Source organism: Salvelinus fontinalis, chromosome 15 (genome assembly GCF_029448725.1).
Source record: "Salvelinus fontinalis isolate EN_2023a chromosome 15, ASM2944872v1, whole genome shotgun sequence".
NCBI classification, from domain to species: Eukaryota; Metazoa; Chordata; class Actinopteri; order Salmoniformes; family Salmonidae; genus Salvelinus; species Salvelinus fontinalis.
This window is the reverse complement of record NC_074679.1, coordinates 45,863,888-45,889,057: the sequence shown is the minus strand read 5'-3', so window position 1 is coordinate 45,889,057 and position 25,170 is coordinate 45,863,888. Positions and strand designations below refer to the sequence as shown.

General features: G+C 44.4%; 1 protein-coding gene across 2 annotated transcripts in view; it reads left to right on the top strand.

Moving 5' to 3' along the window:
• Positions 1-24,942, top strand: part of syne3 (spectrin repeat containing, nuclear envelope family member 3) — a 45,164-nt gene extending 20,222 nt beyond the window's left edge. For both annotated transcript variants that reach the window (XM_055863966.1, XM_055863967.1), the window contains exons 8-19: positions 1,244-1,380; positions 4,434-4,608; positions 5,458-5,640; positions 6,036-6,179; positions 6,446-6,580; positions 7,649-7,810; positions 8,039-8,211; positions 8,612-9,665; positions 11,294-11,452; positions 16,100-16,297; positions 17,479-17,523; positions 21,543-24,942. In XM_055863966.1, coding sequence (XP_055719941.1) covers positions 1,244-1,380; positions 4,434-4,608; positions 5,458-5,640; positions 6,036-6,179; positions 6,446-6,580; positions 7,649-7,810; positions 8,039-8,211; positions 8,612-9,665; positions 11,294-11,452; positions 16,100-16,297; positions 17,479-17,523; positions 21,543-21,731 — 2,754 coding nt within the window. In that variant the 3' untranslated portion in view covers positions 21,732-24,942. The remainder of the gene's footprint in view (positions 1-1,243; positions 1,381-4,433; positions 4,609-5,457; positions 5,641-6,035; positions 6,180-6,445; positions 6,581-7,648; positions 7,811-8,038; positions 8,212-8,611; positions 9,666-11,293; positions 11,453-16,099; positions 16,298-17,478; positions 17,524-21,542) is intronic.
• Positions 24,943-25,170: the final 228 nt, after the last annotated feature.

Genomic DNA, 25,170 nt, shown 5'->3' with positions numbered 1-25,170 from the left:
TTCTTAAGAAGCATCTTCATTTTTTGCGTAAGAAGTGTTTTGTGAATCTGGACCCAGGGGTCTCCAACAGGTAAATCGTGAGCTACCAGTAGCTCGTGGTCCACCTATGAGTAGCTTGCCAATAAATTCAGAATTTATTTTTTTCACGTGTTCCATCGCTCATAATACTCTCTCATAATAGTCTCTCATAATATCTAAGCCACATTGACATTATCCCACCCCTGGTTAGCCACTATTGCCTTAAAAAGCCAAATGTAACACAATATCTGCCAATTAATTTCCAGAAATATTGCCCATCTGTCTGTTTGGTGTGCACATTTGTCTATCACTCTGTATGTAGCCATTTAAGCGATGCTAATGATAACCATCTTGTGGGTAGACAGACTTTCCCCCAAAACCTTATAATGTTAACCGCAAAGTAGTTTTACCTGACAGAACAATATCAAGATTATTTGTATCAATTGGGTGGGGGTTGTTTAGGAAACTGCCATGACGTGCTTCAGCAAAATTGGGTTGTTCAATAACACATTCTGTATTTTCTAAGGGTGTAGGCCTAACCGCAGGAACATCGCCAGACCGAAATATTTCTCTAGACTTCAAAAATGGTCTTCTGATGTGATTTAAGCATTGACATGGACATCCAGTTTCATTGATTCTCTATGAATAATTGTAATATTGAGGATTAAAAAAAACTCCAAAACCAGGAAAAATAAAACCCCCTTAGAGTTGTTGATTAACCATTATTTTACCAGGTGTATTGACAAAATGTATTGTACACCAAGGACCCATGGAAGAGTAGCGGAGAAGAGATTATTTTTTTAATTTTAAAATGAATAGCTCGCAATGTTTCAATTTGTAAAAGTAGCTCTCGTCCTAGAAAAGTTGAGAAACCCCTGGTCTATAAAAATCCACTTAACCAATTACAGCATCAGAGGCCACTTTGTGCCTGCTGCTTTCATTCCACTGAGGTGAATTTCACCCTTGTCAACTAGGATAGCAATAGTGGTTTAAAATTGTTTGACATTAACGTGAATTATGTCAAGTTTAAACATTTTCTCTTCTATGGGAGAAAGATCTTGTATAACAGTTTAACTCTGGCACTAAGGAGGAAATTAAGTTAGTGTTTATCACGTTTGGTTGTTGTTTTGTGTGTAGAGAGCGAGTTGCCAGGTGCCCAGGCTGGTCTCTGTGATAGGTTTTTAAACAATTGTTCTTATTTTCCCTTTTGGTATTCCCCTCTCAGAGTGTCCGGAATACTCTGTCAGCAGAGGAATCCCAGGTGGAGAACCTCAAGGCCCAGCTTAAAGAACTATTCCGCTTTTCCCAAGATTCCCGGCATCTCTCTGACGACGTCCTGGCTGTGGTGAAGGAGCACCAGAGGTGAGTGGACACTCCGAGCACATCACAGTGTAGAAGAAGAGTGACGATGGAGAGGAAGATGCTTTTTAAGATTTATGAGAATATTAATAAAAAAATAAAATAAAAAAAAAGCTCTGCGAGTACTTTTCCAATTTTAGACTATTGAGATTCACCTTTACAGGGATGGTTCAGCAGATTTGCTTCAAGTCTAGGTAGCAAATAATGGACCAGATACACTATATATACAGTACCAGTCAAAAGTTTAGACACACCTACTCATTCAAGGGTTTTTCTTTGTTTACTATTTTCTACATTATAGAATAATAGTGAAGACATCAAAACTATGAAATAACACATATGGAATCATATAGTAACCAAAACAGTGTGAAACAAATATAAAAAAATATATATTTCAGATTCTTCAAAGTAGCCACACTTTGCCTTGATGACAGCTTTGCACACTCTTGGCATTTTCTCAACCAGCTTCACCTGGGATGCTTTTCCAACAGAGTTCCCACATATGCTGAGCACTTGTTGGCTGCTTTTCCTTTACTCTGCGGTCCAACTCATCCCAAACTATCTCAATTTGGTTGAGATCGGGGGATTGTGGAGGCCAGGTCATGTGATGCAGCACTCATCACTCTCCTTCTTGGTCAAATAGCCCTTACACAACCTGGTTAAGTGTGCCTTGAATAATAAAAAATCACTGACAGTGTCACCAGCAAAGCACCATCACACCACATCCTCCATGCTTCACAGTGGGAACCACACATGCGGAGATCATCCGTTCACATATTCTGCGTCTCACAAAGACACGGCGCTTGGAACCAAAGATCTCACATTTGGATTCTGTTTCATCATACCAAAGTACAGATTTCCACCGGTCTAATGTCCATTGCTCGTGTTTCTTTGCCCAAGCAAGTCTCTTCTCCTTATTGGTGTCCTTTTAGTAGTGGTTTTTTTGCAGCAATTTGACCATGAAGTCCTGATTCACACAGTCTCCTCTGAACAGTTGATGTTGAGATGTGTCTGTTACCTGAACTCTATGAAGCATTTATTTGGGCTGCAATCTGAGGTGAAGTTAACTCTAACTTTTCCTCTGCAGCAGAGGTAACTCTGGGTCTTCCTTTCCTTTGGCGGTCCTCATGAGAGCCAGTTTCATCAAAGCGCTTGATGGTTTTTGCGACTGCACTTGAAGAGCGTTCAAAGTTCTTGACATTTTCTGAATTGACTGACCTTCATGTCTTAAAGTAAATGAGGGACTGTCGTTTCTCTTTGCTTATTTGAGCTGTTCTTGCCATAATATGGACTTGGATTTTTACCGAATAGGGCGATCTTCTGTATATCACCCCTACCTTGTCACAACACAGCCGATATGCTCAAACGCATTAAGGAAAGAAATTCCACAAATGAACTTTTAACAAGGCACACCTGTTCATTGAAATGCATTCCAGGTGACATCCTCATGAAGCTGGTTGAGAGACTGCCAAGAATGTGCAAAGCTAGCATCAAGGCAAAGGGTGGCTACTTTGAGGAATCTCAAATATAAAATATATTTTGATTTGTTGAACACTTTTTTTTGGTTACTACATGATCTGTTATTTCATAATTTTGATGTTTTCACTATTATTATACAATGTAGAAAATAATAAAAATAAAGAAAAACGCTTGAATGAGTAGGTGTGTCCACACTTTTGATGGTACTCTAAATACAAAAGTATCTGGACACCCCTTCAAATTAGTGGATTCCACTATTTCAGCCATACCCGTTGCTGACAGATGTATAAAATCGAGCACACAGCCATGCAATCTTCGTAGACACACATTGGCAGTAGAAGAGCTCAGTGACATTCAGTGTAGCACAGACATAGGATGCCACCTTTCCAATAAGCAGTTAGTCAAATTCCTGCCCTGCTAGAGCTGCCCGGGTCAACTGTAAGTGCTGTTATTGTGAAGTGGAAATGTCTAGGAGCAGCAACGGCTCAGCCGCGAAGTGGTAGGCCACACAAGCTCACAGAACAGGACCACCGAGTGCTGAAGCACGTTGCGGGTAATAATCTGTCCTCTGTTGCAACACTCACTACCGACTTCCAAACTGCCTCTGGAAGCAACGTCAGCACAACAACTGTTTGTCGAGAGCTTCATGAAATTAGTTTCCATGGCCGAGCAGCCGTACACAAGCCTAAGATCACCATACGCAATGCCAAGCATCGGCTAGAGTGGTGTAAAGCTCGGTGGCATTGGACTCTGGAGCAGTGGCAACGTGCTCTCTGGAGTGATGAATCACGCTTCACAATCTGGTAGTCCGACGGACAAATCTGGGTTTGCCATATGCCAGTAAACACTACCTGCTGAATGCATAGTGCCAACTGTAAAGTTTGGTGGAGGAGGAATAATGGTCTTGGGCTGTTTTTCATGGTTTGGGCATGGCCCCTACAGAATACACTGAGTTTTTAGAGAATTCTGTGCTTCCAACTTTGTGGCAACAGTTTTGGGGAAGGCCCTTTCCTGTTTCAGCATGATAATGCCCCCTTGCACAAAGCGAGGTCCATGCAGAAATGGTTTATCGAGATTGGTGTGGAAGAACTTGACTGGCCTGCACACAGCACTGACCTCAACCCCATCGAACGTCTTTGGGATGAATTGGGACACCGACTAATTGCCCAACATCAGTGCCCGATCTCACTAATGCGCTTGTGGCTGAATGGAAGCAAGTCCCCGCAGCAATGTTTCAACATCTAGTGGAAAGCCATCCCAGAAGAGTGGAGAATGTAAAAACATGGCTCAATTTATTCCACTTTCCCTTACTGATTTGCTTTTGATGTTGTATGATAATTGATGCAAACAGTCTTTGCTCTCTCTACAGGGAAAGACAGGATGTTTATGCTGTTCTATAACATAATAATTTCTTGAAACGTACAGTAATTACTTGGTCTTAGTGTAACATGTATAAGCTGCATTTTTCCTCTGACTTTTTACTGTGTTTAAATATATACAGTACATTTTGTCTTTGCATGCAATGCACGATATCTAGCCTGTTTGAAGCCCGTCTCCTCTCCCCTGTCTGCCTATAGTGTGAAGTGTCTCGCAATGAAGCTGTGTGTGGAGTCAGAGACCGGGCTGAGACTGGTGCTGCAGGACCCTCTGCATGACTTCTCTCAGTGGAGCCAGCTGGTCTCTCAGGTGCTGGAGGCCTCAGCAGAGGTGTCTGAGTTCTCCCACATCGCCTTGCTAGTGCAGAACATCGAGGTATAAACACTGCACTGTAGGCTGCTACTGATTTTGATCAACTATTATTCCACAATGGGAAATGTTTTTGGTCATGTGCTTAAAAGGGATGTAGCAGGACATGATACGGAAAAACATACAATGCAGCTAATACAACACTGTAAAATGCATCGAGAAAGGGTGACGTTCAATCCCATCAATCAAGCAGCTAAACCAGGATTGTATTCGTAAGGTAACCCTTTGATGGCTGAGAAACCAAACTTGTAGTCACTGTGGCACTCAAGGCCTGGAGAACACTGTAATAATGATATACCGTAGTCATGGTACCTTAATTAGGTCAGCTATGGAAATTCATTCAGCCCTACATACAGACAGTACTTGACAGAGATTGGCTTGGTCCGTGTCCGAAATGGCACCCTATTCCCTATTTAGTGCACTACTTTTGATCAGGGCCCATAGGGCTGTGGTCAAAAGTAGTGAACTATATATGGAATAGGGTGTCAAAAGTAGTGCACTATATATGGAAGAGACTGCCATTTGAGCCTTCTCCATCATTAAATTGAATCTATCCTCCACAGTGGACAGCATAAAGTGGCTTTCCCTAATATAACCTCATCCCCTCCAGACATGGGAATACTGAAAGCACAGGTCAGGGAGTTCAATCATCTCCTGATCTATGAAAAAGAGACATCTGAGGATCATGCTTGCTTTACGTTGACACAGAGGAATGTGTGATCTAGATGCCCTGAGGCACATATTCCTACTGCACATATTTCTACTACACATACCTTTCATCTGTGGCGTGCCCTCTTGAATTTATTTTCTCATTTTTGTTGTCTTTGTTTCCTCTTTCTTTCTATCCCCCTACAGAGGTTGATGATGCAAAGTCTGCAGCTACAAGAGCGGTTGAGTCTGCTGCAGGTGAAGAGAGATCTGCTGGCTTCAGTGTTTGGCTCTGACCGAGCAGAGAGTCTACTGACGGAGCTCAACGCCGCCGTGAGGAACCGAGAGCTACTGCACAGCCAGCTTCTGCAGAGGAAGGGAAGACTGCAGGTGTGTGAGTGCGTTCGTGTGTGTGTGTGTCATTGGGCTCTGGTCATATGTAGGGCATTATTAGGGAATGGGGTGCCATTTGGGATGGAACGTAATTTATGTTATAAACTGGGTGGTTCGAGCCCTGAATGTTGATTGGCTGATAGCTGTGGTATATCAGACCGTATACCACGGGTATGAGAAAAACATGTATTTTTACTGCTTTAATTACGTTGGTAACCAGTTTATAATAGCAATAAGACACCTCGGGGGTTTGTGGTATATGGCCAATATACCACGGCCAAGGGGTGTATCCAAGCACTCCGCGTTGCGTCGTACACAAGAACAGCCCTTAACCGTGGTATATTGGCCATATACCACACCCCCCGTGCCTTATTGCTTAAGTATGTCCTTAGGGTTTGATCTCGAGGACGAAGGACTTTGGCGACGCCTACGAGTCAATCAGGAGCAAGCTGACCCTCCTGAGAGACAGACTGATCTCAGCAGACATCCTCCAACCAGACATTCTGGCCAAGAAGAGCCAGTCAGACCAGCTACGGGTGGGTCACTTACTGCATTCTTAACCTGTGGCTCATTCTCAATGATACTTTCCTTGCATCCTCTCTCCTCACCTCCTTCTCAAAGGCATTGGAGAAGGTTCGAGTGGAGGGACCTTCTCCTCCAATATGGTTGGCAAGGAGATATGATGCAAGGAATTGAGGAAAGATGAATTGAGATCGAGCCTGTGTCCAGGGGGTCCTATGAGACTCATTTAGAACATATAAGCATGTATAAAGCGTTCATAAAGTTGCTTTGTGTCTCTCAGGGGATCAAGAAGGACTTGGAGGACTGTGAGGCCCACATCACAGCTCTGGAGACTCTGGTGTCATCCAGCTCCACTAACCAGACCCGGTCTGAGAGGCTGTATGGGGACTGGAGGAACCTATACAAGGCAGTCCGGGTAAGAATGAAAGGATTTGACTAAGCGGTAGTTTCGAAAAAGATGATACTTTAGTGGCAAAACATTGCTTTTGACATTAATAACACTTCCTATTTATCAATCTGCATATTTGTGAAGTAATGTTTTAGCTTGTGATTGCATTTGCTTAATGTGTTGTGTACACTTGGCTGTGTGAGTTTTGTTATACACTCACCTTCAGACAGTGAGTCATGTGGCTTGCTATATAAAGCAGTCAGGCTTCGAGGCATTCAGTTACTGTTCGATTGAACGTTAGATTGGGAAAAATGAGTGACCTAAGAGACTTTGGGTGTGGTACGATCGTCAATGTCAGGCACGCCGCATCCATTATCTCAAACGGCCGACCTCCTGGGCGTTTCACGCATGACAGTGTTCAGGGTTTACTGAGAATGGTGCGACAAACAAAAAACATCCAGTCAGCGGCAGTCCTGTGGGCGCAAACAGCTCGTTAATGAGAGAGGTCGAAGGAGAATGGCAAGAATCGTGCAAGCTAACAGGCAGGCCTCAAACAGACAAATTACGGCGCAGAACAGCATCTCGGAACGCACAACTCGTCAATCCATGTCATGGATGGGCTATTGCAGCAGACAACCACACTGTGTTCCACTCTTGTCAGCTAAAAACAAGAAGAAGCGGCTGAATGTCGCCAGTGGGCACGTGATCACCAATACTAGACAAATGAGGAGTGGAAAAACATTGCCTGGAACATGACAGCGAGTTCAGTTTACTTGAGTGGCCTGGTCAGTCCCCAGACCTCAACTGAATAGAGCATCTTTGGGATGAGATGGAACAGGCTGTTCGCAGCATGAATGTACCGCCGTCCAATCTGCAGCAACTGTGTGATGCCATCGCGTCAGCATGGACCAACATCCCTGTAGAATATTTCTGACACCTTGTAGAATGCCCCAAAGAATTCAGGATGTGCTGGAGGCAAAAGGGGGGGGTCCACCCCGGTACTAGATGGGTGTACCTAATAATCCGGCACTGTGTGAGTGTATGTCTTTGATATTAACGTGTGTGTGTGTGTGTGTGTGTGTGTGTGTGTGTCAGGTGAAGGGGAACGAGAGTGAGGAGAGCATCAGGGAGCACGAGAGTTTCCACGAGAGCCTGCTGAATGTAGAGAAGTGGCTGATGATTATGAGGCAGAAGCTGGAGTCCTACCGCAGTTCTGCTGGGGAGTGGAGCGTGGACAACAGACAGCATGAAGCTGAGGTACTGACGTAACACACATCTGTTATGTGGCACTCTGATTATGGCGGTTTTGATGAAGATAGACAAACATGACTAGGCACTGGACTACTATGGAGAGAATATTCTGTTAAATTTTTAAAAATAAAATGTTCTCTACTGACAGAGTTATGGGACTCTATCCAGTGCTGAACTTGCATGTAGTTAATACGTCCCGTCCCATCCTGTGTTATTCCTCCTCCGGTCCTGTAGAGGGCACTAGGTGAGTTCCCAGAGAAGGAGCTGCAGCTGCACCAGACAGAGGTGAAGGGCCAGGGGGTGCTGAAGAGGACCTCTGAGGAGGGACGAGTGCACATCCTCAGGGACATGAAGCGCCTGAGAGAGTCCTGGATGGCCCTGCATGACCTCAGCCTCAACCTCTTCAGGTACATTACACTATAGCGGGCTTGACGGAAAACTCTTAGAATTAGATGTAGAACTTTGGAATCAACAACTATGCTTGACACAGATGGCTGCTATTATCACATTCTAGAGCTATGCACATGTATTGAATCTTCCACTCTTGTGAATGATAGTGTCTCTATGGGTACCATTACTACTAATGCAACTTCATCTCTAGTTTAGTGTGTTTCAGTGGAGGTTCTCGACAACCTCATATGGCCTCATATGGCTATCTCCAAAAACTTTACCAACCATAGCCTTCTAAAAAGAAGTCAATATGTTGCATATGCTGTCCCTGCATCTGGGTGAAAAGTATTTAATGCGGCCAATTACTCAGTAACTGAGATTCCTTCAGTTACTGACTTTCTGCTGTTCCATTCCCAGGCTACTGAATGGACACAGCTCCTCTGAGGACCATAACTTAGACATCCAGAGGGTGAGAGGTCAGGCTGGGGAGTTGACAGGCCCAGCTAGGGAGCTCTTTCATGGGGAGGGAGGAGACCTGATCAAAGGAAGAGGCTCCAGCAACAGGAGGGAGGGTGCTCCAGAGGGATCCCCAGGAGAGGACCATGGTGTCTGGGTCTCTCAGAGCTATGGATCAGGGTCTGGGAGAGGGGGAAGAACAGGGTCAGGGGCAAGGATGGAGCAAAGCGAAGGGGCAAGTTTTAGAGCAGAAGAGGGTGTGTGGGTCGAGGGAAGGTTCGAGGGCAGTGTGGAGGATATGGATCTCTCTGAACATGGGGAGAGACAGGGCAGTGGTCAACAGACTCTGGGTCAACAACTGGGTCCAATGGCGTTAAGCCAAGGAAGCAGTCGGAGACCGGGACAGGGCAGTGGGGTTGAAAGCAGTGGCAATTGCAGGGAGAAGGGTGGCGGTGAGCACAGCTTTGGTGTTGAGGAGGTGGACTCCATTGCCTGGAGAGGGGGATATGGTCAGGGAGGAGAGCGGGAGACCAGAGGGGGAACCACAGGGATAAACTCCTCAGGCCACACAGGAGGCAGAAGCCCCCAGTGTGGAGTGGTGGGGGGCTCTGGGTCCAGGAGTAGCGGAGTGGTGGGGGGTTCTGGTTTTACAGGCAGCGGTGTGATGGAGGGATCAGGCTCTAGGAGTAGCGGAGTGGTGGTAGTCGGGGCGTCTGGGTCCAGCAGTAGCGGGCGGACAGAGGAGTGGGTGGATGAGCAGAGGTCCAGAGGTGTGGCTGACCCTGTAGTCATGGAGGTAGATGTGGGGTTAGGGCTTGGTCATAGTCAGGGCAGCAGAAGCAGCTATGGAGAGGGAACAAGTGAAATGGGAGACCAGAGTGGAAGTGGAGGGGGATACCTGCGACACAGAGGGTCCTTCACCCTGATCAAGACGAAGATGGAGGATCCAGTCATGGAGCAAGGCTTTGCTAGAGAAACTTCTGGAGGGCTACAGAGCTCAAGTCAACAAACCACGGTACGGTTTACTATCTCCAATGATTATTTTATCTCAGAATCACATACTCATTATTTTCTAGTTAATAAAAGAATATCAACTTCAAATGGGCATGGTATAATTAAGCAATAAGGCATGAGGGGGTGTGGTATATGGCCAATATACCACGGCTAAGGGCTGTTCTTATGGATGACGCAACGCGGATACAGGATGCAGCCGTTAGTCGTGGTATATTGGCCATATACCACAAACCCCCAAGGTTCCTTTTTGCTATCATAAACTGGTTACCAACTTAATTAGAACAGTAAAAATATTTTTGGGGTTGTCATACCCGTGTATACGGTCTGATATAACACAGCTTTAAGCCAATCAGCATTCAGGGCTCGAACACCCTGGTTTATAACAACATTTGACATTTGAGTCATTTAGCAGACGCTGTTATCCAGAGTGACTTAGTTAGTGCATTCATCTTAAGATGGCTAGGTGAGACGACCACATATCACAGTCATATTAGCAAATTGTTACCCAATACAGAAGTTATCAGCAAAGTCAGTGCTATTAGGATAATATAAATGAAAGGTTTATTTTTGGGGCGGGGGGGGATTTCTTATTTAAGATACTCTTTGAAGATGTACGTTTCTGACGTTTTCGGAATATGGGAAGGGACTCTGCTGTCCTAGCATCAGAGGGAAGCTGGTTCCACTTTTGGGGGACCAAGACAGAGAAGAGCTTTGACTGGGCTAGGCAAGAGCTGACCTCTCGTAGGGGTGGGACGGCCAACAGACCGGAGGTGGCAGACTGGAGTGCTCGGGTTGAGATGTAAGGTTTGAGCATAGCCTGAAGGTAGGGAGGGGCAGTTCCCCTTGCTGCTCTGTAGGCATGCACCATGGTCCTCTCCATGCCACCTGACAGGAGCGACCTGCCAGGTTGAATGCAATCCAGGAGTGCAGAGCCTGAGACGCACGCACAGCCCTGAGAAGGTGGAGAGGAGGATTTGATGTTTCACAGTGTGGAAGGCAGCGGATAGATCTAGGACGATGAGAACAGAGAAGAGAGAGTCAGCTTTGGCAGAGCAGAGAGCCTCTGTGACACAGAGGAGAGCAGTCTCAGTTGAGTGACCCATTTTGAAGCCAGACTGGTTAGGATGAAGATCGTTCTGAGAGAGATAAGTTGGTCAGTGACAGCATGCTCAAGTGTTTTGGGAAGAAAATAAAGAAGGGATATCTGTCTGTAGTTTTTGACATCAGAGGGGTCGAGTGTTGGTTTCTTGGGGAGAGGAGCGGCTCTGGCCATCTTGAAGTTGCAGGGGACGCAGCCAGTGTTCAGAGATGAGTTGATGAGGGAAGTGAGGAATGGGAGAAGGTCTCCAGAGATGGTCTGGAGGAGGGGATGTTGTCGGGTGGCTGGACATCACTAGTCGCAGGATGGAAAAAGATGTTAGTTCTGTCTGAGTGGGACCAGTGGACTCAATAGGCTGAGTGAATGAAGAGCGAATGTCGTCAACCTTTTCTTAAAAGTAATTGACTCATCACTCAATATTCTCATTAACCGATATTACACTGCCGTTATAAACCAGAATATTTCGAAAATTAGCCAACTGATTCTCTTTTGTGAAATATCACCTAAAGTAAGTTGTTGTGGTCCTTCAGGCAGGTCCAGGGTCAGCTCTGAGTGCAGCGGAGTACGAGGACAGGAGGAGGATGTTTGAGGCCTGGCTACAGAAGGAAAACGATACTCTTTCAGGGATTCTCAACACCAAGGGACCGCTGAGCACCAGAGAACTCAAGATCAGCCAGAACACACTCAAGGTTGGTGCTAATGAATTCTCTCAGAAATATTCAGTATTCCACTCCTGTTTTATATTCACACAGAAATAATGAGGTACTCAAGTGCTGTGGCCATCTTATGGTTAGACTTTTTATTTTGTATTTTTATGTATTCAACTTTATTTAACCAGGTAGGCCAGTTGAGAACAAGTTCTCATTTACAGCTGCGACCTGGCCAAGATGAAGCAAAGCAGTGCAACACAAACAACAGAGTTACACCTGGGATAAACAAACGTACAGTCAGTAACACAATAGAAAATCTGTATACAGTGTGTGCAAATGAAGTAAGACAATAAACAGGCCAATAGTGGCAAAGTAATTACAATTTAGCAATTTACACTGGAGTGATATATGTGCAGATGAGGATGTGCAAGTAGAAATACTGGTGTGCCAAAGAGCAGAAAAACAAATATGGGGATGAGGTAGGTTGTTGGTTGGATGGGCTATTTACAGATGGGCTGTGTACAGCTGCAGCGATCGGTAAGCTGCTCTGACAGCTGACGCTTAAAGTTAGTGAGGGAGAAATAAGTCTCCAACTGATTTTTTATTTTTTTGGGGGGGGGGGGTTGCAATTCGTTCCAGTCATTGGCAGCAGAGAACTGGAAGGAAAGGCGGCCAAACGAGGTGTTGGCTTCGGGGATGACCAATGAAATATACCTGCTGGAGCACGTGCTATGGGTGGATGTTGCTATGGTGACCAGTGAGCTGAGATAAGGCCGAGCTTACCTAGCAAAGATTTATAGATGACCTGGAGCCAGTGGGTTTGGCGCCGAATATTTGACCAGCCAACGAGAGCATACAGGTCACAGTGGTGGGTAGTATATGGGGCTTTGGTGACAAAATGGATGGCACTGTGATAGACTACATCCAGTTTGCTGAGGAGAGTGTTTGAGGCTATTTTGTAAATGATATCGCCGAAGTCAAGGATTGGTAGGATAGTCAGTTTTACGAGGGTGTTTGGCAGCATGAGTGAAGGAGGCTTTATTGCGAAATAGGAAGCCAATTCTAGATTTAACTTTGGATTAGAGATGCTTAATGTGAGTCTGGAAGGAGAGTTTACAGTCTAGCCAGACACCTAGGTGTTTATAGTTGTCCACATAGTCTAAGTCAGAACTGTGCTCAGTAGTGATGCTAGTCGGGTGGGCGGGTGCAGGCAGCGATCGGTTGAAGCGCATACATTTAGCTTTACTAGCATTTAAGAGCAGTTGGAGGCCACGGAAAGAGTCTTGTATGGCGTTGAAGCTCGTTTGGAGGTTTGTTAACACAATGTCCAAAGAAGGGCCAGATGTATACACGATGGTGTCGTCTGCGTAGAGGTGGATCAAATAATCACGCGCAGAAAGAGCGACAACATTGATAAATACAGAGAAAATAGTCGGTCCGAGAATTGAACCCTGTGGCACCCCCATAGACTGCCAGAGGTCTGGACAACAGGCCCTCCAATTTGGCACACGGAACTCTCTCTGAGAAGTAGTTGGTGAACCAGGTGAGGCAGTCATTAGAGAAACCAAGGCGGTTGAGTCTGCTGATAAGAATGCGGTGATTGACAGAGTCGAAAGCCTTGGCCAGGTCGATGAAGACGGCTGCACAGTACTGTCTTTTATCAATGGAGGTTATGATATCGTTTAGGACCTTGAGCGTGGCTGAGGTGCACCCATGACCAGCTCGGAAACCAGATTGCATAGCGGAGAATGTACGGTGGGATTCGAAATGGTCGGTGATCTGTTTGTTGACTTGGCTTTCGAAGACTTTAGAAAGGCAGGGCAGAATGGATGTAGGGCTGTAACAGTTTGGGTCTAGAGTGTCTCCCCCTTTGAAGAGGGGGATGACCGCGGCCGCTTTCCAATCTTTAGGAATCTCAGGCGATGCGAAAGAGAGGTTGAACAGAATAGTAATAGGGGTTGCAACAATGGCGGCGGATAATTTTAGGAAGCGGGTCCAGATTGTCTTGCCCAGCTGATTTGTAGGGATCCAGATTTTGCCGCTCTTTCAGAACATCAGCTGTCTGGATTTGTGTGAAGGAGAAGCGGGGGGGGGGGGGCTTGGGCCAGTTGCTGCGGGGGGTGCAGAGCTGTTGGCCGGGGTGGAAAGGTGGAAAGCATGGCCAGCCGTAGAGAAATGCTTACTGAAATTCTTGATTATCGTGGATTCATCAGTGGTGACAGCGTTTCCTAGCCTCAGTGCAGTGGGAAGGAGGTACTCTTATTCTCCATGGACTTTAGTGCCCCAAAACTTTTGGGAATTAGTGCTGCAGGATGCAAATTTCTGTTTGAAAAAGCTAGCCTTTGCTTTCCTAACTGACTGTGTGTATTGGTTCCTGACTTCCCTGAAAAGTTGCATATCGCGGGGGCTATTCGAAGATAGTGCAGTACGCCACAGGGTGTTTTTGTGCTGGTCAAGGTCAGTCAAGTCTGGAGTGAACCAAGGGCTATATCTGTTCTTAGTTCTACTCTGAATGGGGCATGCTTATTTAAGATGGTGAGGAAAGCACTTTTAAGTAGCAACCAGGCATCCTCTACTGACGGGATGAGGTCAATATCCTTCCAGGATAACTGGGCCAGGTCAATTAGAAAGGCCTGCTTGCAGAAGTGTTTTAGGGAGCGTTTGACAGTGATGAGAGGTGGTCATTTGACTGCGGACCGATAACGGACGCAGGCAATGAGGCAGTGATCGTTAAAATCCTGGTTGAAAACAGCAGAGGTATATTTAGTCGGCAAGTTGGTCAGGATGATATCTATGAGGGTGCCTATGGTTACGGATTTGGCGTTGTTACTTGATCATTTGTGTGAGATTGAGGGCATCTAGCTTAGATTGTAGGACAGCCGGGGTGTTAAGCATATCCCAATTTAGATCACCTAGCAGTACGAACTCTGACGATAACTGGGGGGGGGGAAATCAATTCACTTATGGTGTCCAGGGCACAGCTGGGAGCTGAGGGGGGTCTATAACAAGCAGCAACAGTGAGGGACTTATTTCTGGAGAGATGCATCTTTAAAAGTAGAAGCTTGAACTGTTTGGGCACAGACCTGGATGGTATGACAGAACTCTGCAGGCTATCTCTACAGTAGATTGCAATTCTGCACCATTTAGCAGTTCTGTCTTGATGGAAAATGTTGTAATTGGGGTTGGAAATGTCCGAATTTTTGGTGGCCTTCCTAAGCCAGGATTCAGACACGGCTAGGACATCAGGGTTGGCTTAAAACAAGTTACTTTCTCAGTAATATACATAGACCTCTGGAGGATGTTATGTTCAGAGTGCACCAAACAAAGCTCTAGGATGGTCGAAAATAATCTTCTGGCCAGCGGCGTTTTATTAAGAGCCCCGATCGCTTGCTGTACGCTTTTGGAAACATAGCATCTTTCATATTAGCGAGAATTTTTTTCTTCTAAAAACCAAAGGTTAAATTACTACACCCATATAGGGCTGATTGGGGTTCCCACGTCCATATTTCCATGTTACAGCGCTTGTTTACGGAAAACGGATGGAAGACCGAGGCATACCTCTGCTAATTAGCTAGCTACGTCTCCGAGCACCTGTGTAAACAGAAGGCGGACGCCACAAACGCGTTGTCACTGAAGAATACTGTCGGCTGCAACTGTGTTAAAACGGGTTAAAACAGTGTTCAGTAAGTGTCTGTCTGTGAAATTATTTTGATGTGATATGAAAGTAGAAGGCTTTATATTTCTAGAGCCGTACCGCAGTTGAGAATCAATTTACGTTTTAGAGGATTTGGCTGTTTTGGCTGCCGAGCCAATTTGCCTCTAAACAGAACATGTAAGGTCCTTGGACTATAAGGAGTAGCGTTAGGCTCCTTTAGTTTATTACTGGGCTTGGTAGAAACATACCTTTACAGCAAGGCCCTAACAAATACACACCCCAGATACACACCTTCAAGCGTTCCTCTAGACGACTAAAATAACTTTTGTCAGCCGAACTGACGGCCAGTACACTTACATCCCAACCACAAGCTGCCTGACAGTCAGACGGGTTGTGTCCTAAATGCCACCCTACCCACTGGGCACACACTGGTTGAATCAGCGTTTCTACGTCATTTCATTTCAATGAAATTTCCAACGTGAAATAGACTTTGAATTGGCATCTGTGTGTATTCTCTATATATACTTTTGATATAGGGCACTGGCCCAAAATAGTGCACTATATAGTAAATAGGGTGCCATTTGGGATGCTAGCAGGCCATGTTAGTGGTTGGAATGTTTTTGTCAGGATAGGATAACAGAGCACAAAGCATGCCTCAATGTCATCAGACATTGAATCAATGCAGAAAGGAGATTGAAGATGTTTGTTTGGGGATATACAGTATGTATGTGCTGCTGTGGTTTCAGTAGAGAAAAAGGGTTAAGTAGTATTGCTTCAGGATTTACTGCTGTAGCTATTCTTCTGTGCAAAGATCCTGTGCAGACATTACACACACACTGCTTATTGTTATTACTTTATGCAACAATTCCTCTGCTTACCCGTCAGCCATATGTAACTGTATAGTCTTCTTCATTCTCCATCCCCCTGTTGTTCACTTGCCTCTTCTCTCCTCCTCTCTCTCTCTCTCTCTTTCTCTTTCTCTTTCTCTTTCTCTTTCTCTTTCCATCCTCCCTCTCCTCTCACTCCCACAGACTTTGCGGTCCAGTGTGGGCTGGGGTCAGGAGCAGTTCCAGCTACTGCTGATGTCTGGGGCGGCTGCATCCGGAGCTGGGGACGGGGCTGACCATTGGGCTGAGGATGTGGGTATGGAGGAGATACGTTATCGCTGGATGCTCTACAAGTCCAAATTGAAGGATGTAGGAGACCTCAAGGCTCTGTTGAATGTCCAGGTGAGAGATGCTGTATACATTGTATTGTGCCTCCCAAATGGCACCCTATTCCCTTTATAGTGCACTACTTTTGACCAGGATCTATATGGTTCTCGTCAAAAGTAGTGCGCTATATAGGGCAGTGGTCACCAACTCCAAGGAATTCCTAGTCGATCACCAAACATTTCTGTTAATAAAACAACGATAGGGCCTCCCGAGGGGCGCAGCGGTATAAGGCACTGCGTCACTACAGATCCGGGTTTGATCGCGGAGCCCCATGAGGCGGCGCACAATTTGCCCAGCGTCGTCCGGGTTAGGGGAGGGTTCTGCCGGCTGGGCTGTCCTTGTCCCACCGTGCTCTAGTGGCTCCTTGTGGTGGGCACATGCACGCTGACTTCGGTCGGCAGCTGTATGGTGTTTCCTGTGTCGGCTGGCTTCCGGGTTAACCGGGCAGTGTGTGAAGAAGCAGTGTGGCTTGGCGGGGTCGTATTTCGGAGGACGCATGGCTCTCGACCTTCGCTTCCTGATTACTACTCCCAAAACACATAAAGGGGTAAAAGTACCCTAAAACAATTGGGGGGGGGGGTGTACAATGTAGAAAATAGTACAAGTAAAGAAAACCCTTGGAATGATGGACCATCAGATGCAGGCCATCAGTCCAGTAAAAATAAAGTATGTATATTTTATGCTCACACAGCTGTGCCTCACAATTAATACAACAAATTATCTGTTACCAGTTAGTTCATATACCAACGTCTTTTAAATATAATTTCAAAATGGTCTGAGAAGAACAACACTGGCAGGGCAATTCAATCATAGCCATGTATTTGGCCTATAACCTACTGCACGAACCTCGTTGCGACATTTAATTTGGTTAATGTTGCATAGGCTTACATTCTTCAAGTCATGTTTTTAAACAATCTGAGCGGTAGATCACGGTTTGCATTTTGACTCGAAAGTGATCTTGACTTCGAGAAGGTTGGTGACCTCTGATATAGGGAATTAGGGTGCTATGTAAAATGTACATCCCAGCAGAGTGCGTTGAAGAGTATCCCATAATGAAGAGATGATACATTGTTCTACCACAAGGGAGCAGTGTATAATCAATGTTAGCTAATGGTCTGACTCAACTGCACTGTATAAAGCATGGTTTTGCAGTGTTTCTTTTTCACAGTATAGTTTTCTGGGTTTATTTCCATTAGGGTGCAAGTGTTGCTGGACAGGAGGAACACACCAGGACAGCTAAGGTACAGTTATCAATCCAGCTCAGAGCTTGTGTCATGGTCAAACATTCCTTTTAATATTCAGTGTAGTTCAAACTGGAAAAACGTGTGGTCTGGTGGTCTAAGACGCGGCCTATGGAACATATATATTGCTACAACATAGGTTTGAATGAGCACACTGTCTCCTATCTGTCTTTGTCTTATTAAGAAAGAAAACATGCAAGGGAGTGGGACTGCTCCAGAGAGTTTAAAAGTAGTAAAAGTCCCGCTTCAGGGGAGTCTTTGAGCCTCCCCACTCCTCTGGGCTTAGAAAACACAGCTCTAGGGCCACTTGTCTGACCACCCAGGACTGGCAGCGAGTCAAGCCTGCTGTCTCCAACAAACCCCAGTTAATTTGGCAGCACAGTAGGGTGGAGCAACCTGGTCTCAGAGCATTCTGTATTATTCTGTATGTAAATTCAGGGCACTAAATTTATATGTTTCGTATGGTATATCTTAATTTTTGGATGTCCATCATCCATTTCGTATGATATGTGATGAATTACAATTCATACGATAAGTTACGAATTTGCAAAATGTACCATATATTTTGAATTTGCAAAACGTAAAATATGTTACGAATTCCAATTTTGTTGTGGCTAACATTAACTAGGTGGCAAACGTCAGATAGGCTAGGGGTTAGGTTAAAGGGTTAGGGGAAAGGTTAGCTAAAAGGATTAGGGTTCGTGGAAGGGTTAGCTAACATGCTAAGTAGTTGCAAAGTAGCTAAAAAGGTCATGTAGTCCTGATGATATACGAACCTTTGGGTTGCTACATGTTTATGTTATATGCACGCCAACGACCAACCACCCTCCTTTCGTTTTTACCTTAAGTAACCTTCTGTGTTATGTAACCATATCAAACGTAACATATTTTGCTAATTTGAGTGTCCCGGATTTACATTTACTTAGTTACGTCTAGTCTTTGAGACCAGACTGGGTGGAGAAGAGATTAAGAAATGCCATGCCCCGTCACTCCCTCCCTCACCCCTCCTCAGGTCTCTCTCTCTCCCTCCCTCGGTGGGGCGGAGTGGAGCCTCCCTCCCACACCCTCTCCGATCCCCACAGCGTGGGGGCCCTCGATATTACACAAAATTCCAGAGGATTTGCACCATGTTTCGCGTAGGTAGATGAAGACTCAGGCATAGTTCTGTGGTCAGTTTAAGGGCAACTTGTACCTGGAGCCTTGGTTTCAAACCTTGTTATCCTCTCCATCTGTTGATGGCTAAGTAAGTGGACAGCCTCTTCCCAGTCCTCTCAGCTCTAGGTAGAAGTTTCCTTTTGGCAAAGATCTAGGATCAGCATACCCTTCTACAATCATCACCTTAACCATTTGGAGAAAGGGGGGAATGGATAACACATCCTTGTCTAGGAGCAACCTCATTCTACGCTGTCCTCACCTGGTCTCTTATCTCTCTCTGTCGCTCTCTCTTGCACTCTCTGTCGCTATCATAGAGCTGTGAACGCAGCAGGTGTGTGGATGGTAAAAAATAAGCAGAGTAGCTCACCGAGTTTACCCCCAGGTTGTTGATATGAGTAAAACAGCAGACGCAGACGAAAGGAAAAAAATGGTAGTGACTCACAGCAAAGACTAAAGTACATTCTAAAGTACCCCGATGACAAACATCAGCTCACTAAGACACTGGAACTCGTGGATTTTCACGCTGCATAGACGACTGTTATTACTTCCCTCAGTTATTTCAGTCATGTTTTAAAGGTGCTTGTTAGCATTCTTAATGCACACTATCCTATGATTGTAGACATGGCTCCTGTACCTCACACACACACACACACACACACACACACACACACACACACACACACACACACACACACACACGTCTTTGTCCCACGTACACACACCTATGCAGAGATCAAGGGAGATGGCTAACTCTTCAGGTCTCATTAGCTAGTTTCAGTTCCTTTCTGACCTGTCATTACTTTGGAGTATATACATAGGGTTGTTTACATAATCGCGCCCCCTGGCCTTACAACCTTCCGATCTACTGAAAAAGCCAAACCCAACAACAACAACTTCCTGGTCAACTTTAACACAAACATGCAGAGGGTGGCATGAACGATTGCAGAGGACCCCTCCAATTTACTAAACTCAGAGTTCACACACCACCTGGCCTGCATTATACCTCTCCACTGCCCAACAAACTCAAACCCCCTGGCAAGCAGCAATCTCCTTCACTGGCTACACACAATCCTCACTTACACCAGATAATGAATTACCCAAAAATTCATCACCAGTCTCATTTATAATTGAAGTGGATCAAATAATCCTCTTCATCACCCCTATTCCCATTAGAACAGCTCTGAGCAATTGTCACTCTGAACACAGCTATCTATAGGTCTGTCAGGCAGGGGGTTGAGTTTAACGGTGCTTGACTAGCTTAGCGCTTGTATGCAATGATTGATTGATTGATTAATCTCTTTAAGGGCGTTTAGCACCTGTCTGTCAAATGGATTGCTATTGGAACTGTTTAGTTTAAGTGTCTGGGACTGAGGTGTTAGCAGTTGTTATTCTTCAATAACACAGACCCCAAAGGAAATCGGGGGGGAGAAAATATATTTATTCAAAGAGAACAAATCATCGTTTTTATGCTGGGAAGTAGATGGTAGATTCTTCCCTGTCTGCAGTGTTTTCTTCACTGAATAAAGAGCCATGATGTAGTTTATACCCAAGCCTAGCCTGTGGTTGACCAATTAGAATTCTTTGCAATAAAATTGGGCCAATAGCCAAATACCAAGTATCCCGTTTCAGGCACAATGTATAGACAATTTGGACCAATGAACTTGCCACATTTAGCTATGAGTCCCGGACTGAAACCCCTCCTGTGTCCCTGACCCATTAATCTTCAGTTCCCCGTTACAGAAAAACAATTATTTCCATTGATCGTTAATACCCTCTTGACCTCTGCGTTGTGTATTTATCTTAGGATATTCTTACAGAGGTGATGGGAGTTTGGATGTAGAACGAGGAACGGTGCAGGTCTGTTGAGGCTTTTCTCTTGCTCTTCCTCCTTTCTCGATCCTAGGTGCTCTGGAAAGTAGTTTGAGAGAAGGAGGGAGAGGGGGTTGATGGAGCTGAGTGAGTGAGCATGAAGGTGGAGGGCAGAGAGGACAGAGTGGGCGAGGATTTACTCGCTTCACTTGGAAGAGCACTCTGTGGTGTGTGTTAATGCTCTGTGTGTGTCATCACAACCCTGATTATATTGAAAGGGCTGTGAGCCTTTACTGTTTGTTGTTTACTTAGCGAGCGAACACTGACCCTACTGTATGAGTCATCATAAAAGTGACTTAGTTTAACACTCCCTTTTCAAGGGGCAATCTGGGATATGTACATCAAACTGGGACATAAAACTAGAATTGTTCTATAACGGATTGTCAGTCCATAACTCTGTCTATGAATTTGAGTGGTTACATTTCTCAAGCCTAGCTAACAACCAACAAAATGTAGTTGAGCAGTCATTTTGTAGCAGTCCCAGATTACCCCTTTGTTTCATTATGAATCAGTCAAATGTGGCGTCATTATCTAGCAAGTATGAGAAGCATTTATTTAAATTTCAGCAGCACAGAATGTTCCTCCACGTTGAGAGGCAGATGTACAGTGAGTCTGGTGCATTGGATTAGCATTCAGTTGGATGGGAGACAGAAATACTCTGAGCGTGAAACACACACTTTTGTATTAGTTTCGATGTCATTTGGGGTTGAATTTGAGGCATTTCTGGTTCCCATACAATTACATGGCCCCTGTAAAAGGTTTACGGTTTATCCTCAATCACTGGTTACTTACTTGTGGACTTAATGGTTTAGACAAGGAATGTACAACAGTATGTGCATTTGAGAGAAAGTATGAGAATGGGATTTGATGGGTTTAATTACGATACTCACAACTATTGATGTCTGTGAGTGTTTGTGTAAATGGCTATATTACCCTTACTCAATTACAGGCATGGGAAAGTGTGTGTGTAACATCTCTATATTGTCTTCCTGTAGGGGAAGACTCCAGGCCTGCTGTACCGTGTGTGTCGGGTGGCCCTGCCCCTCTGGCTCCTGCTGTTGGCCTTACTCCTCTTCGCCTTCTTCCTGCCCTGGATGGACGAAGGCTCCAGCTGCTCTCTGTCCAACAACTTTGCCCGCTCCTTCAACATCATGCTACGCTACGACGGACCTCCACCCACATAGAAGTATTATATAAGTTGATTCCTCTTCATCCTCAATCCATTGTGTGTGTAAGTGCATGTGTGTGACTCTGTATGTGTGAGAGTCAGTGTGTGTGTGTGTTAAGGCATCCACATGCTTCCCAGCCGAAACAGTTCGGAGAAGTTTGTGCATATATTATGACGACATTTTGTGAAGTTTTTGTTAGTTTTGGACGTGAGTGTTTTTTCGGCTGTTCTGGCACACATTTATTTTCTGGATGCAGGCTGAAGTTCGGAGCCAAAGTCTACGCCCCTTCGTCGGTGATTGGTCAACAATAGGGTTTCTTCAATAAAGTCTTTGTTGTCATTCAACGAGACGACTCGTTTTCATGCAAATTCTTTCATTGAGAAAGACTGCACCAAACATCTTAGTTAGATGTAAAATTGCGTGACTAAAGATCTCTGCAAAAACGTCAAAATGAATGACAGATTTCTTGGGTTATCTTGAATTAGTTCTTACTATTTTGAGGAAGCGTATACTGGCTACGGCGTTTCAAATTGTCAAACGGTAATGTTGCTGGTTTTTTTCTCATTTTTCAAGCGAACGTCTTTTTAAGGGAGTATGCGAGAACACTGGTTCGGCTCGGCGCCAGGCGAACTGAAGCATGCTGACGCCTTTAGTGTGTGAATGTGTGTCTGTGCTGGATGTGTCACTGTGTGGGCGGGTCGCCTCGGCTCTTTCCACCTGTTCCTCTTGACTCAAGCTGTTCTCCACTCTAGCAACCCACACGATCAAGCCAATTCAACTCCTCTATCACACAGGCTGGCAACACTTCCATCCATCCACAGAGTAGAGTGCTCCACTCCCTCTCCTTTTCACAGTACTACAGTAGCTACAATAATGGCCACCAAGCACTTTAGGAGAGGATGAGGATGTGGATTTTTATTTCCTCTATTTGGAGGGATTTGATGTCTTAGAAAATGACTGCGTATGATCATACACCCCCTAAAAAAATCATGGTTCACTACCCCTTTAAAGACTGGTGTATAACAGAGATGTGAATACTTTTAAACTGCTTTTAAACTGCACAAATAACGTCATGCTTTTTTCTATTTTTGTGTAATTGTAAGCTTTATTTTTTACCTGTACATAATGCCTTTTGCATACAGTACCCTTATCAATTTTAGCACTGTGTTCATAAGTCTAGCGCTGACTTCAATTTTAGATGCAGGATGTGCTCACATCCCAAAACACAACGTCTGGGGTGTGTTCATTACATCTTGCAATGGAAACCCTTTACCGTTTTCAAGAACCAAAAGGAAGCAAACCTACCTGAAATTGTCCAGTAGGAACTCTCGTCTCGACATAATGTTTTGCAACAGAATCAGCGTAATGACTACACCCCTGTTCTATCATGTGTCAATTCAAATGAATCAATTTGACATGTTTTGTTCCAGTGTTAATACAAAACAGTCTATTTGTGACACTGACCATACAGAAAATCGGTCAGTGCTGGTATACATGATGTACCTACTTTTGACTGTTTAAGTATATTGTATTTGTACTGAACTGTAGGTATGTTTGAACAATATGCTTTTCTTTCCTAAAGGTGCTATGCTATATTTGAACACTGTCATAATGATCCCTTCGCACAATTTAACTTCTATCTTGGCCCCTGACGTTTTCTTGGACCACAGAGTACTTTAGATGCTAAGTTTACTCTCTTTATAATACGTCATGTTCAGCAGGGCCCAGATTATATCATTGAAATAGCTCCTGTTATGGGAGAATATCCTTTTTTGAGCAGACTCTTAAAACGACGCAATGACCCAGTCAACCTTTTCTCTCTTTCCTCTCTCTTGCATCCCCCTCTCTTCTCTCATTCACTTTTTGTACTTTTCCCTCTCGCACATGTTTGTTTTACAGACCCGGGGGTTGCTAGGGCAACGGAAACCAAATCACATGATATCTATTAGTGTCCTATCACACAGCACAGATATTTTTGTTACGACAGCAACATTAGGTTATAACCCACAAATAGTTTGATGTTTTTACATTTGATTAAAGTTGAACTGTTAGCTTTTGTTCAGAATGAGGGAGAGCGTGCGCTTCGTTTGACTGTCTTGTCTCAGAATGTTGCACAATCTGTATCTTCTTTTTTTTCTCCGTCACAGGAAGGTTTCAGACGGCTGTCTTAGTCTGTCATCGTGAATGTTAAGTGACAAACTTAATTTTAAAGAAAAAAATTGAAGGAAACCCGCATGCCTGCCCTACCTGTACAAAGCAGACTTGAACTGAAATATTTATACCATTCTACTGTTATCTATACACAAGTTATGCAATGCTCTTATTCAGTCTTCATACATATTAATGAAACATATCTAGCTCTTTTAAATGTGAGAATATTATTAAACGTAAATGCTAAACTAAATACAGAGTACTAAACATCACCATAATATGTGGCATTCTTTTGAGTACCAATTAGCTACAGTAGGCCTACCTGGCAGTCTGGCACCTCTGCTTCTTGCACTGCTAGTGAGTTGGATGTGTATGCAGACCTTTGCAATCAACGCAGGTTCAAATGCATACCCTGCCAGGAACCTTACTGTATGTGTGTAGCCATTACATGTGGAGCATCCATATGGACTTTCACGTGAACCTTTTTCAGAAGTGCTCCTCTTGAAAGGATCTGCAGTGGAACTGGGAATCTAGGATAGGTGAGAAATAGTGGTGGAGAATGAAGGGAATATCATGGAATACTGTATCAGATTACTCCACAGTGTGCATAGGAAGTAGGGTTGAAGAATTCAGCTTTTTATTTATTTTTTATTTTTTAACATCTCCAGGTTGGAATATTTCAGATACCTCCGGATTCCGGGAATATTCCAACCAGGATTTATGGAAAACCTGGAAATTTTGGAAAAGTTATCAACATTTTCCAACCCTAATCAGATTCCTCTGGGTGTTTTATAAGGAGTTTCATACATTTAGCAGAGCACTTAGTAGACAATGTAATAAAAATGGACATGGAATAGCTTGTCCTGCAAATGAGTATCTGCTTTGCAAAGTTTTTTAAAACTTTTAAACGCACATGCATGCAGGAATGAAGATTCAAAGCTTTTGTAAAACGGTACAATATTACGCTCTATTTTATTACTATATTTTGAAATGCTTAAAATGTGTCAACAGGGCCTAACCAATATTTTTGTATTGTACTCAAAACTGGCAATAAATATGCAGTGTGTATAATTGATATCTGAGTCTGTATGGTGTTGAGCTACTGTTGGGAATTACAGGATCAGCATGAGTAAAATGCCTGAGTTACCAGGTCTGCATCTCAAATGGCACCCGATACCCTACATAGTGCGCTATTTTTGACCAGAGCAGGGCTCTGGTGAAACCTAGTGCACTATGTAGAGAATATGGTGTCATTTGGGATGCACACAGGTTTAAAGTGTAGCAGGCTGTTTAGTTTAACTAG